Source organism: Typopeltis vanoorti, chromosome 19 (assembly GCF_054136105.1).
Source record: "Typopeltis vanoorti isolate ZY-2024b chromosome 19, IOZ_Tvanoo_1.0, whole genome shotgun sequence".
In the NCBI taxonomy this organism is placed as follows: Eukaryota; Metazoa; Arthropoda; class Arachnida; order Uropygi; family Thelyphonidae; genus Typopeltis; species Typopeltis vanoorti.
In genome coordinates, this window is record NC_143567.1 from 59,424,045 (window position 1) to 59,439,833 (window position 15,789).

At 37.6% G+C, this 15,789-nt stretch overlaps 1 protein-coding gene across 4 annotated transcripts in view; it reads right to left on the reverse strand.

Moving 5' to 3' along the window:
- Positions 1-15,789, reverse strand: part of LOC150096152 (uncharacterized) — a 520,274-nt gene that overhangs the window by 247,451 nt on the left and 257,034 nt on the right. For all 4 annotated transcript variants that reach the window (XR_016549966.1, XM_090409454.1, XM_090409453.1 and 1 more), the window contains exon 10: positions 15,189-15,299. Coding sequence is in view for 3 of the 4 variants with exons in the window: in XM_090409454.1 (XP_090265580.1) it covers positions 15,189-15,299 (111 nt within the window). In the remaining variant the exon portion in view is untranslated. The remainder of the gene's footprint in view (positions 1-15,188; positions 15,300-15,789) is intronic.

The window sequence follows — 15,789 nt, forward strand, 5'->3', positions numbered from 1 at the left end:
ACTAGATTTAGCCCCTTGTGTCTTCTTTTTGTTTCCAAAAATGAAATTGAAGCTGAAGGGGTGGTAGTTCAACACCGTTAAGGAGATTTAAGATGAATTGCAAGCAGTGCTAGATGCACTTCAACAAAAAGATTTCCAGGAAGTGTTTGGAGCATGGTAAAAAGTGAGATTACTGCACGAATTTGGAATGGGACTACTTTGAACGGGGTAGAGTCCAAATTTAAATTGGACTCTAAAATCTATAAAGTTTGGTTTCTTTTTGATAGAACCTCGTATATACTGTGTAAACAGAGTTAGTTTGGATGCCCTGCAACGAGTCTTTAGACTCCATGGAGACAGATGACCAAAATTACCACAGAATCAATTATTATTATTAATAAATGATTCTGTGGTGAATCAATTATTAATTGAATTCAACATCAGACTTCTGTTGAGTCAAAAGACTTATCATGAGAAGTCCCTACTGACAAACACAAAGCTCACTGAACCATATCTTAATCTCATTTCCCATTTCTGCATTCACCACACTCAGACATGCATTCCACTTGCTAACCACTCTTCATGAAAAAACCTGTTCCTTAGTCCCCTACTTACACTTCCTTATACAATCTGTGACTTTGTTCTATCCCTGCCTCTTCAATCTACACTTTCTACCCACATTCTATAAAAAATCTCTTCCAGATTTAACCAGTATAAAAAAACCTTTCTAACTTATATATATATATATATACACACACACACATGCACATTTTTTCCCCATCATATCACTCCTTTTCTTTCTATTCACAAGGTTCTGCAAATGGCATTCCTCAATCTGTTCTTCATATCTAACATTTGATCTGAGACACCATAGTCTATCTTCTCTGGGATCCCTCTCCAATATATCTACAACACTTTGAAAACCAGGTGAAGAGATCTATACAATCCATATGTACCTGATCAAACCTTATAGAATGAAACCATAATCTCTTTGCTTCTACATATCTAGATCCTCCTCATCATTGCCATAATTCATTGTAATGTTCTCCAAATTCTAGCAAATGTGACTCCCAAATTTCAGGCTCCACCACTCCCAGATTGCTTATCTCTACATCTTTCAAAATTTCCCCACCAATCAGATACTCTGCAGTCAATCTTTTCCTCAACTTTTTTTTCATCTGCAAACAACTGCATATCTCTATTTAAATCTCTCTTTCTCAGTATTATTAATATATAAGTTAAGCAACAAAACAAATTCCTGCAGCACATTACTAGTAATGTTACTTTTCCAAGATGCCACTCCTTCATACACAACTTACTGATATCTATTTAATCCAATCATGTATCAAAGTCACTAAGCTATCACTAGCCGCATTCTTTCCAATTTAGTTACCAACTCATCATGTGGCAATCAAAGGTCTTTGCAAAATCTAAATATACTACTATGTATGCATTCCCCCTTGTTTAAAGCATTTGTTACCTTGTTGTAATTATCCTCTTCAGACCTCAATCAAGTCACAGACTCATTGTGGGAGGTTCCTCAGTTACATACATAGCTCATCATACCATGCCTTAAATACATTCACATTCTCTGTACTCACTATACTCTCAGGCAATGTATTCCAATCATTCACCACTTTCCTGCAAAAAACTCTGCTTCTCAGTCTCTCACTCACACCCTCTTTATACAGCTTCCAGGAATGACCTCTTATTATCCCCCCACCCATTCTCTTACCATTTTATGAAAAACTTCTAATAAATCTCTTACTAACATATGTCTCCATCACCCCCCCCCCCTCAGCCTTCCCATCCTGTCCACTAGATTTTGCAAATTGCATTTTCTCAATCTTTCTTCATATTCAACATTCCAGAGGCTAGAAACCATCTTAGTCAATTGCCTCTGAACCCTTTTCAGTATTTCCTCATCCTTTTGAAAACCAGAAATCTGCGCACAGTAGTCCATATGTAGCACAATAAAAATGCATGGTAATCCCATTGCACAAGAATGGTGCAAAGACCGACGTACCCAATTATTGACCAATCAGTATCTCAATCTCAGGAGTGGTGGGGAAGATTTTGGAAAAGTTGGTTAGGGCTTGCATTCAGAAATGAGTTGACAAAGAATTTCTACTTTGCAACAAACAGCATTAGTTTACTAAAGAAAAGTCATGTTTTAGTAACTTTCTCACATTCTATAATAATGTCACCACTGAGTGAGACAAGGGGAATTGATACACTATGATATTTTTGGATTTTGCTAAGGCTTTTGAGAGAATACATCATGGAAAACTGTTGTATAAATTGGAGAATATGGGATTGGATTATAAAGTACTGACATGATAAGAGGAGGGCTAACTGACAGATATCAAAAAGTCATATATTGGGGCATGAATCTGCAAGATTCAAGATAACCAGTGGTGTGCCTCAAGGATCGGTCCTTGGTATATTAATGACATTGGGAAGGATCTGACATGTGACATACAGCTATTTGCTGATGATGCAAAGATAGGTAGGGTAATCAGGAGTGATGTTGATATCCATTACTTGCAGAACAATTTGAATAGGCTGGAATTGCAGACATGGGAAAATGGCTGTCATTTCAATGTTAATAAATGTAAAGTCATGCACTTTGGTGTGATCAGATATCCAATGTCATATTATATTGGTGGGATTATGCTAGAAGACACTGATGATGCTAAGGACCTTGGAGTTTTAGTAGACAGGGAATTGAAGTTCAAGGGTTATGTAGCAAAAATTGTAAATACAACTCAGAGAATAATGGCAATGCTGAAACAAACCTTGACATGTAAAGATAAGGAAATCATTTTGCCTCTTTACAAGGCCTTGATAACACTTCACTTGAACAGGTGCACAGGTTTGGTCTCCTAGTTTCCATGGTGATTCTGATACATTGGCGAGAGTGCAAAGTGTCAAAAATGATATCAGAATTGTATAATACTGATTATGAAGACAAACTGAGAATTTGTAGGCTGCAGACACTAGCAAATAGGAGAAAGAGGAGTAATATGATTGAGACTTAGAAACTTCTGAAAGGGTATATACAATTTCAGTACATGGAATTTATCATTTTATGGAGGGTGGGTAAAGGATGTGAGGGAAGTTGAGATGTCAAGAAGGGAATTAGGGTTAGTTTTTTTCTCTCATAGAGTAGTGTGAGATTGGAATATACTGTCTTTGGATATTGTATGTGCAAGTAGCATGAATTGAAGAACAGGTATGACAGCTGATGAAAATAGTATGGCCTCCCTTGATGAGTTCCTGACTCCCTGGAGGTCTCTCTTAATAATAATAATAATCAAGGCCATATAACCATAACCTCATAATAACAATAACATTTAGTCATTGTCTTCTGCATCATTTCCAGAATTTGTTGTGCTGGCCTCATAATTTTAACAATGTGTCCTCTAAATTTTCCTCGCCTCCAGATCTAGTATTTCTTCAACTTCCTCCAATACATCCCCATCAATTGTATATTCTGAATCCCATCTTTGTTTTCTAAATTTTAAAACCTTACACTTTTGCAACATTGAACTGGTAATCCCACTGCCATACCCATTCACTTATTTTATTCAAGTTCTCTTGTAAAGTCACATCTACTCTATTTCTCATAACTCTTTCCACTTTGTATCATCTGTAAATAACTGAACATTCCCATTCAAACCTTTTCCATTATCATTAACATACAAGTTAAACAGCAATGGCCCTAAAACAGCCCCCTCCTTGAGGCAGCACACTACTAATGACTTTCATCTTCTAGGATACTACTCTTCTGTACACAACTTGCTGATATACCTATTAGATAGATATCTCCAATCCAGTGAGCTAATCTATTATCCAACCATATCCAATCTAATTTAACTATCAACTTATCATGTCGCAATTTATCAAAGCCTCTGCAAAATCATAGTATGCTACTGTGCATGCATCTCCCTTGTCCAATGCACCCATCACCTTAGTATAATAATTAAGCAGATTACTAACACATGATCATCCTTTAGCAAAGGATGATCCCATTCTGATGGACACTACTCTTGTCAAATGCACCACTCTTATCAAAACATAAGTACACTGCCAATACACAAGCTCCCTTTAACAAATTCATACTGAACATATTGTTGCGTCGTATATCTCTGATATTGATATATCGTGGTAATATATTTAACTTTATCCTTTCCTATTTGGTATGACAGGAAAAATAGACGTATGAATGTGAACATGAACAAAATGAAGGATAGAGTGCTGTATGGAGACTCGTTAGTACGAGGTGTGTTAGTAGAGGATTTGACAAAATCGTACCAACCTGGTGCGACCATAAAGGACGTAACTGCGTCTATTAGAGAGCAAAAGGAAAGGGTGAAAGAAATGATTGTTGTGGCAGGTACGAATGATTTGAAAGGAGATAAAATGGAAATGATAGAAGACCTGAATGAATTGTTTGAGGTAGCAAAAGAAAAGAGTGAGAGAGTTAGAATGATTAGTCTTTTGCCACGGTATGACAGTGAAATGTTTAAAAGGAGGGCTATAATTGCAAATGACTTTATGCGTGGGTTATGTATGACGAGTGGTGTGGAATTTGTGGATGTGTGGAGTGAGTTTGATGGGCGAAAGGATCTATATAAGATGGATGGCTTGCATTTGAATGGTTACGGTGTAAGAAGACTTGAGAAAGTGTTGCTGAATATAGTGGATGTGCAAATTCAGGGAAACTAGATTTGTTAGGGGGGGGGGAGTAGAGATACAGTTCTTATGGAGGCAGTTGAATGTAAGAATGAATATAATATGCCAGAGCAAATAAGGACAACAAATCTGAGTGGGATAGTTAATATAAGGCATCAAGGTAGGGTTGGGGCTAATGTGGGTCTTAAATTCATGTACACTAATACTAGGAGTATTAGGAACAAGAAGGAAGAGTTTTTGGCTATGGTTGGCACTTCCAGACCACAGGTTATAGGTATTAGTGAAACATGGCTGACTGTAGATGATATAACTAGTGGGATTGAATGTGATGGGTATAGTGTGTTCAGGAATGACAGAGAGAATAAAATGGGGGGAGGAGTATTGTTGATGATAGCTGATGAGCTCCAGCCAAGGAGAATAGAAGTTGAATTGCAGGATAGAGAAAAGAGCACATTTGAGGCCATTTGGTGTGAGATTGTGGCTAGCAGAACTAAATATACAACTGGGTGCTGCTATAGACCAGGTGATGGAAAAGATGGTGGTAATGCACAAGCAAATAGAAGAAATGGGTGGAAGGAGGGTGATTATTATGGGAGATTTCAACTATGGTCGCATTGATTGGAGTGAGGAGAGGACACACGGGAGGAAGGAACTGGATTTTATGCGGTTATTAAGGGATAACTATCTGTGACAGCATGTAATGGAAAATACTAGGGGTCAGAGAGTGCTTGACCTAGTAATTACATCTGAGGATTTGGCTGTAACAAATATGACCACATTGCCACCAATCGGTGAGAGTGATCATAGGGTCTTAACTTGGGAGGTGGCTAAAGGTGTAGAATTTTCAATTAAGACAGGGTACATGTGGAATTATCGGGCTGGAAAGTATGACAAGCTTAGGAGTTTGATTGGTTCAGTGCCATGGCATGTACAACTGCAAGGACTAGAAGTTGATAGTGCATGGGAGGTAGTTAAGAAGTGCTTGCATGAAGCAATGGCTGACTGTATACCTAGAGTCCGAATAATAAATCAGGTAGGGGTTAAATGGATGAATAACACCATTAAGCTTGAGTTGCAAAAAAAGAAACAACTATGGAGGGAATTTAAGGAGAAGGGTGACCGGCAGGCGCATGAACGGTATAAAGCACAGGCCAGAAGGGTGACGAGTGTGGTAAGAAAAGCAAAAAAGGATTACGAAAGAACATTGGCCATGCAGGCTAAAGAGAATCCTAAACAGTTTTTTAGATATGTAGCAAGTAAAAGGAAAAATGTACATGGCAGATTGATTTTAAAGAATGCCGATGGTAGGGAGGTAACTGAATCAGTTGAGATAGTTGAGTTACTGAGTGAGCACTTTGCAAAAGTATATCATCCAGGTGGTGACATTGCAGAAACGAATAAACCAGTAGATTATACGGGAATTGTGGTTAATGAAGTGGAGGTGAGTAGTCTATTGCATAACCTCAATGTCAATACATCTGTGGGATTGGATGGTATACCAGCTCGTGTTGTACGAGAAGCAGCTAATGAATTGTCAGTGCCCTTGACCATTTCGTTTAATTTGAGTCTCGGGTCTGGGTTGGTCCCGAGCGGGTGGAAAGAGGGGAAAATAGTTCCACTGCATAAAGGTGGTTCCAAGACTGCTGTTGTAAATTACCGACCGATTAGCATATCAGGAATCATTGTCAAGGTCTTAGAGAAATTAGTCAAGAAAAGAATACAGGATTGGATAGATGAAAATGGGATATTGTATGGGGGACAACATGGTTTTGTGAAGGGTAGATCATGCCTCAGTAACTTGCTCACGTTTTATAACACAGTGACGGCTGAACTGGATAGGGGTAATGGGTTTACAGTGATACTACTGGACCTTGCCAAAGCCTTTGATAGGATACCACATGGAACCCTAATCGGTAAACTGGAGCAGATGGGTATAGATATAGGGTTGGTGAGATGGATAAGAGGGTGGTTTGAAGGAGAGATATCAAAGAGTGGTTTATTCAGGAGTGGAGTCTAAAAGACGTCTTGTGACTAGTGGAGTGCCACAGGGCTCTGTTCTTGGACCACTGCTTTTCAATTTGTTCATCAGTGATATTGGAAAGGATCTGAGAGGAAGTGTTCACTTGTTTGCTGATGATGCAAAGTTGGGTAGAGCAATTGTGAGTGCACAAGATGTCAAAATTTTACAGGATGATTTGGATAGTTTGGAGGACTGGGCTAGGAAAAATGGATGTCAATTTAATGTGGCAAAGTGTAAGGTTATGCACTTTGGGGTGAAAAGAATAGCAGCAGTATATCGCATTGGTGGAATCATACTCCAGGAGATTGATGAGGCCAGGGATTTGGGAGTGTTGGTGGATAGGGAGTTGAAGTTTAGGGGGCACATTGCAAAAGTAACTAAAACAGCTCACCAAATCACTTGGCTTCTGAAAAATACTTTAACATGCAGAGACGAACAAGTTGTTGTTCCTCTGTATCGAGCCTTGATAAGACCCCATCTGGACTTATGTGCCCAGCTATGGGCACCAGGGTTTCTTCGTGATGGGGAGGAAGTGGAGAGGGTCCAGAGACGAGTGACCAAGATGATAGCAGGTCTGTGGAATGAACCTTATGAGAATAGGTTGAAGATTTGTGGGTTGCAGAAATTGGACGATAGGCGAAGGAGGGGTGATATGATTGAGACATTCAAATTACTGAAGGGTTTTTATAGGATTGATCCAGAAGATATTTTTGAAAATATGACTGGTGGTGGGAGGACTAGGGGCCATGCATGGAAGCTGGGCAAGAGCGTGGTTGACAAGGGTGTTAGAGCTAGGTTCTTTACTTGGAGAGTGGTAAATGAGTGGAATAAGCTTCCAGAGTCTGTTGTGGGTGCTACGACCGTGAATGAGTTCAAGGCAAGGTATGATAGATACTGTGTGAATGTTGAATAGTTGTTCTTGACATGATGTTAGGGCCTCTCTCGATGAGTCTGTCGACTCCTTGGAGTTTCCCGGAACAATAATAATAATAATAATAATAATATTTCAGCCACTATATCAAATTCTATCGCATGTACCTCTTTGTCAAGTCGGTTGCGCCATTATTATGTGATCTTCATTAATATTAATCTTAACGTTATGTCTCGCTTCTCTTATACCTTTTCTTATGTAATTTAACCTTCTAAGGGCCACCAGAAATTACCTGCTCCCTGAATTCCATGAGTTATCCTGGTCACTCAGGCAAAATTTATTTTTTAGCTGCACCAGCCTGGGCCTTAAGGTTAGAGATAAACTCAGCCTTTAGGATAATCATAGAATATCAGGTGCCACTAATAATGTTAATTGAATTCTTAGAAGCCTTGGGTTCTCTGGCTTATTTTATTGCAGTCATGCCCTACTATTTTCAATTGGGGGTATCCCCGCACACACACACAAGATCACAGGTTCGATGTTTTTTGAAGGGACAGGGTCAGTCATCATGATCAGAAACACATGTAAGGAATCAAAATATTTATTAAACTCATTATATAATGCCATACAAGTTAAAGTAGTTATCAATTCTAATTTAATCTTCTACCTTTCTCTCACCCTCTTACTCTTAAAACAATTATGCATTGACTTCAAAATGTTAGCAAATTCAATAACTCAACATATAATACATTCTTAATTACAGCTCAATTGGACATTTAGGCATTTTAGCACATTTATAATCTCTCTCGGATTAATTACGACAGAATCTCTATCTAACTGAAAGTTCTTAAAGTTCTCTCTTTTTTTTTTAAAGCATAGTCATTTACATAAATCTTAGTTCTTCACTCTTTCTTCCATTACAAATTTTAAGATGCATTCTCTTAACACTGTTTGTCAATTCTCAAAAGGGACTAGAACAAGTGAGAGTACTTATCTATTCTTTATCAGTTTTCTTCCGTCCTTCCTTCTTTGTTTCGACTCTGGTTATCTCGATCTTATTGCCACGTGGGTTACCCGTGCTCGCCTGAGCTGGGCGCTATCTCTCTGCTAATGTTTTACGTCGATGACCTTTTCATTGACGGCCTACGGTTGATCTTGCTGAAATCTGCTTGCGCTGCTCTTATAGTATTAGGGCGATCTTTGCCCTATGTTGCTGAATAATATGCATTCTTTCATTTATAACATTTCACTAATGATTTCTCTCATATCTGCCCCTTTTTGCTGACTTACATTCATGCTAGACATATAGATACATTAATTTAAATTCACATAATTCACAGTTTATCATACAAGATGTTGTTACAAAAAAAAAACAAAGTTACACTGCGTTAAAAGATAAGTATGCATATACATTTTTTTTTTTTTGTTGATTGTGAGATTCTGGAATGGTGAAGTCATGTAAAATTGAAGTCGCCTATTTCAGATCTAACAATATGATGTTCTCAACCCAATTATGGATCATTGTACACACTAGCCTCTCCAACACCCTCATCACAATTTCAGACAAACAGAACAGCCTATAATTCAAAGTTTCATTCTCATCACCCTATCATCTTCATGAAGGGAAACAATTTTATCCAATTTCCCCTCCTTTTGGGACTTGCAGTGTTCAAGATTCTTTTCAATCAAAACAGTTGTTAACTCACTGGAACATTCCCTTAAAGCATATGGTGGTCATGAAGTTCTATTACCTAATTAAAATCAAGTTTACTCAATTGCTCGTGTACTTCTTGCTTACTCACCACCACCAGTCACTCAACAATTCCCTCTATACCCAAGCTCCTCAAATTGTCACACTTATGATGAAATACCTTAATGAAATTCTCACTGAATACTTCAACTATATTCTATACAGCAGTTATTGGCACACAATAAGTTGGTAATTAAACTGAACAAATGGGATGATACTAGATTAGTGAGTTGGATAGCTGATGGGACTGGCTATCAGATAGGTACCAGCAAGTTACTACTGGAGAATATGAACAGATTCAGATTATATAAGTGGGTAAGTAAGTGAAACTACCGGTTCTGAAATTTGATAGGAAAGGATGGGATGGAAAGTATACACTTGGACAAGAACTGGAAGTACAGGCTCATACTGCACATGTTGTGAAGTCATCACACAGGATTATAACAATGATGTTATTTGTTCCATGATTCCATTGTATAATGCCTTGACTATGCTGCATAAATTTTGCCACCTGGTTTTCATGAGAATGATAATATATTAGAAAGGGTCTGGGGAAAAACTGAATAAGATAATATCTGGTCTTTGGAATGTGAGGTATGAAGACAGACTGAGGGAATGAATTAGCAAAGCCTCATGAATAGGAGAAAGAAGAGGAGAAGGAGAAGAGGGAATATCCTTGAGACATATATGTTAATAATGGGTTGTTAATCGGGTAAGAAAGAAATTTTTCATAGAATGGAGACTGAGGCATAACAAGAGAATCTCTGGAAATGTATAAGGAGAGTGTAAGCAAGGGAGTGAGAAGCATATTCTTTGCATGGAGAGTGGCTGGTAAGTAAAATGCATTGCATGGAAGGGTAGTGAATGCAGACCCGCCAAATGAATATCAAGCACAGTTTGGTGTGACAGTGTATACCTCCTATAATCAGTTTTTTGAATCCATGGAGGTCTGGTGTTAATAATAATAAGAATAAAAATCATTGCTCATAGATTTAATTGTATTCTTAATTAGTAACTAAGTAACGAGGGCCATCAGGTAGCATATTATGTGTGTTGCATGGTTATTAGTGCTCCTAAAGGATAAGTACTTTTTTCATATTTTAGTTGATAATATTAGGTTAACTTATTGTAGCTTTTGTTTTAAATGAGTGTGTGATTGACTGCATTATTAGCTTGTAAGTAAATCTTGTATTTTTTATTATTTTTATTATTTTTTGTTTAAATATGATATTGTCAGTATGGCACCAATGCATGGTAGAACAATGGCAGCAAAGACCACATTGTGGGTTGATTTGAATTTGCAGGATTTTGTGCAGTGTAGTGAATGTGAGATGTATTCGTCAAGAAAATTAAAGGATATGTGGAAAGAAACTGAAACTGGAGAGAGAGAGTGTGTATTAAATGTTTGAAAAGTGATTTTGAAAAAATCACTTTTGAAACATTTAATAGACACTCTTTTTTGAAAAAGAGAGTATTTAGATGACAAGAACAGAGCAAATGTTAGTAGAGTGGACAGTATCAACAGCAGGATGGAAAATGTCAGAATTAATATGTCAAATGTGCTGCTGTGGAAATAGAAGAGAATGAAATTGACATAAATAAAGAAATAGCACGCATGAATGTTATCCTTCACAGGACAAAGCGCGAAATTGAAAAATTGCAGAAGTGGAAAGAGATCAGTAGTGCTGAGAAGAGAAAGAAACAGGTGGTCCAAAGTAATAATAAAGACCAAGTGAACAAATGAGAAAAAAAAGACAAGGAGAAAATTATGTATGGAAACTCAATGATCAGGGGAGTACTTAATGAGAGTGTAACAAAATAGTGATTCCCTGGTGCAAAAATTCACAATATTAGTTATGCCATCCAGATGCAAAAAAGATAAGGTGAAACAACTAATTGTCTTGGTTGGCACAAATGATTTGAGAGGTGAGAAGTATTCTATGAGGGTGGATGTAAAGGAGTTGTCAGAAGAAGCAAAACTGATGAGCAAGAAGGTGAAGATTGCAAGTCTCCTGCCCTGCCATGCTTTGCCGGCCAGGTTGGTCGAGTGGTTAGCGTATCCGCTCTCCAGCCAAAAGGCTGCAGGTTCAAATCATGGCATGGGCATGGATGTTGTGATTGTCCGTGAAAGTACTAGTGGTGGTAGTCGGCGGTAGATGGCATTGGTGATGATGAAGGTTTTGGTGGAGTAGTGAGATGAAGAGTTATACAGTAGATGCCCTCCCTTGATGAGTCTTTGGACTCCCTGGAGGTGTGATGTAATAATAACAATAATAATATGATAGAGATGAAGTGAAGAGGAGGGCACTGGTAGCAAATGAATCAATATGAGGTTATGCAGCAGGAATGAAGCAGAATTTGTGGATCAGTGGTCTGTTTTGACAGAAAGAAGGATTTGTATAATGCTGATGGGCTGCATCTAAATGGTTTTGATTTGAGGTATCTCGAGAGAGAGAGAGAGAGCTTTGTTCACTGAACATGCTGAAGCACAAATTCAGGAAAACTTAAGCAATTAGGGTAGAATCAAGTGAGTTTGTATGAAGGCACCCATGAGGTGAGTAAGTGTTAGAATGACCAAGTGCAGAATCTATTTCTTGAGCAAAAATATTGAATAGAGTAGTCAATTCAGGAAATAAAGGTGGGTAGGGCCTAAAGGGATGTTGCAGTTTCTATATACTAATGCTAGAAAGAAATGGAATTTATACTCCTACTGAGAGATAATTACTTAAGGCAGCAGCATGTAATGGAGCAGACTAGGGGTGTGAGAGTATTGGACCTGGTCATACGATCAGAAGAGCTATTTATAACCAAAGTGGCCAAATTGCCTCCGACTGGCAAAAGTGGCCATGCAGTCTTGATTTGGGAGATTGTAAAACATGAGGAATATTCTGCCAAGAAAGGGTATATGTGGAACTACAAAGCAGGTGATTATGACAAGCATAGGAGGAAGATTGAATTTTTGCCATGGCATAAAATACTGCAAGTTAAGGATGTTAGTAATGAATGGGAGATAATTAAAGGTCATCTAGAGGAAGCAATATTAAACTATATACCTAAGGTAAGGAGGGTTAATCAGGTAGGAGTTAGATGGATTAATAATATCATTAAGCATGAACTGCAGAAGAAGAAAATGCTGTGGAGGATATATAAATAGAAAGGTGATCAGTTAACTCATGAACAGTATAAGGCACAAGAAGAAAGGTACCAGCATGGCAAAGAAGTCAAAATCAGATTACAAGAAGAATCTAGCTGAGCAGGTCAAAAGAAATCCTAAAAGGTTCTTTTGTTACATGGCAAGTAAGAGGAAGAATGATTATGAAAGATTAACCTTAATGAGTGATGATGGTCATGAGGTGAAAGAAGCAGATAAAATAGTTGAGTTACTGAGTGACCACTTCGAAAGGATATATCATTCAAGTGAGGTCACTATTGTAACATATATGACAAATACTAATGTGGGAAATAGAGGTGGATGAATTGAAGGTTCTTAGCATATTGCAGAATCTCAATGGTAATACAGTTGTGGGATTAGCTGGGATATGAGCTCAGGTTTTGGGGAATGTGCAAGGGAAAGGAAATGCCTCTGGCTAGGCTCTTCAAGTCTCAGCTCTGTTAGAATTCCAAGAGAGTGGAAAGAGGGCAAAATAATTTGCTTGCATAAGAGAGGTTCTAAGACTAGGTAACAAATTATAGCCCAATCAGTATCTCAGGCATGGTGGTAAAAGTACTGGAAAAATTGGTCAAAAAGGGAATTCAAGAATGGGTGAATAAAAATATGACAATGTGTGAGGGGCAACATAGCTTTTGTGAAGGGCTGGTCATGCCTTAGTAATTTATTAACTTTTTATAATAGAGTAGCAGAAATTGGATAAAGGAAATGGCTAGATGATGATTTTGGTGGATTTTGCAAAGCCATTTGACTGAATGCCACATGGAACTCTGTTACGCAAATTAGAAGAAATAGGGATGGATATAACACTGGTTAAATGGATAAGAGGGTTGCTGCTGGACAGATATCAAATCATATATGGAAGAGCATAATCCATGTGAAAGCAGGTGACTAGTAGTGTGCTGCAAGATTCAGTGCTGTGACCACTCCTGTTTAATGCTTGCATACATGATATAAGAAATAACCTGAAAGGAAATATTCAGTTGTTTGCTGATGATGCAAAATTAGAGATCAATGTGGAAAGCTTGCAGGATAATTTAAATAGGCAGTAGAAAGTTTTTTACCTTGGGAACAATATTCATTAAAGATACCAAGCAATTTATAAACTTGGTTTTAATTCTTTTCCCCAAGTAAGCAAACAAGCAGGTAAGTCAAGTTTGCATCTGAAGTATTTTCAGGTCTGAGGCAACTAGTGATAGTAAGGTGGAGTAAGCTCTGATCATTTTCCTTAGTATCTCCTATAATGCAAAGCACATCTCCTTGCAGACATGTATGATGCTATGATAAAGGGAAGGGCCACTACCCAGACCGGTTTTGACCTTTATTGGGTCTCATCAGTGGGAGCCAGACCCTGAGATGCCAAGGTTGAAGTAATGCAGAACTCATAAATTTTACCTATACAAGTTGCCACAGGGTGTTTTGACCTTATTAAATAAAAATCTCAGGATGAGAGAAAGATGTAGAAAGTTTTTTTTTTTTTATAGCATCAAACTTATCTGCATACGTATACTTACAGCATAGCATCATACATGCCTGCAAGGAGATGTGCTTTGCATTATGGGAGATACTAAGGAAAGTGATCAGAGCTTACTCCACAAGTTGCTTCAGACTAGAAAATACTTCAGGTGCAAACTTGACTTATCTACTTGGGAAAAAGGATTAAAACCAAGTTTATAAAATTGCTTGGTATCTTTAAAGATTTAAATAGGCTGTCAGTATGAGCAAAAAATAATGGGTGTCAGTTTAATGTGGAGAAATGTAAAGTTATGCATTTTGGGATAAATAGATTACAAGCTGTGTACCACATTGAGGGAACTGTACTCCAGGCAATAGATGAAGCTAGAGATTTAGGAATGGTGGGAGACAGATTTAAAGCTTAAAGGACATATTGCTAAGATTGCTAAGGTAGCTCATAAGATTACTTGGCTACTGAAGATCACATTAACATGTAGAAGGAAGTTGTTATCTCCTTTATAAGGCCTTGATACATCCACATCTGGATTACTGTGCTCAGGTCTGGTCTCCTGGGTTTCTTGGTGATGAGGAAGCAGTGGAGGAGATTCAAAGGAGAGCGACCAAGATTGTGAGTGGTCTGTGGAATGCCCCCATGAGGATAGATTGATGATGTGTGGACTGCAGAAGCTGACTGATAGGAAAAAAAAAAAGAGGGGGATATGATAGAAACATTTAAGTTGGTTAAATTGTTTTATAGGATTGATATACAGGGGAAATGTTTCCACACTTGGCTAGAGGGGGGCTAGAAAGAGATCATCCCTGGAAGTTGAATAAAGATGTGGTTAGCAAGGGCGTGAGGACTAGATTTTTTGCTTGGAGAGTTGTGAATGAGTAGGATGGGTTGCCAGACTCAGTTGTGAGTGTTTTGTCTGTTAATGGGTTGAAGGAGAGGTATGATAGACTATGTGGATAATTTGGGTCTCTCACGATGAGTCTTTGGACTATATGGAGGCACCTGTACAATAATAATAATAATACAGCAATCCCTCAATTATTCAACCAGTGAGAGAGCAATTTGCTGAATGGATAATTGAAGGTGTACAATTATATGGTGCTGTACCAGAAGTCATTTGACACAGTAACATTCAACAGTTACATAAGTGAAAGTCATTCATTTAAAGGTCGGATAATTGACAGATCACTGTATATTTTTAAATCAAGAATGGCAAAAGTGTTAAAAATTCACCTTGGGTATAAGGCTATAGATTGCAAAACTGGCTTTTGAAGATATGAGTATTTTATTCATATTCTGAATTGCAGCTGCAAGATCTTGAAATGTTTGAGTATAACTTTTTATCTGAAACAAGATAAAAAAATATTTAAACTTTAATTTTTGTATGATATACATGGTGTCTCATAAGTTACAGAATATGCCATGGAAAGGGCTCATCTTTGTGAAGCACTGCATACGTTTTTCACATCACCAGATTTTTTGCTTATCAGTTATGAAAAACCAAGTCAAATAAATGCCTTCCATTTTGAGCTACACAAAGACAGGCCTTTTCTACAGAATGTTTCATAATTTATGGGTCACTCTGTATAAACTAATAATCATGTTATATAACCAAGTAATAAATATAAAATATTTATACCACATGAAGAACAAGAAAAAGTAATTTCTTGTTCTTCATGTGGTATAAGTAAGTCCAAAATCTACAAATCCAGATACATCATTTTCCACGGATAGTGCACAATTCCCAAGAGGTAAAAACAATACACAAACATACGCCTAAAACTATTATTTTTGAAGTTACATTTTATCATTAATATAACTACTTTCCTCATAT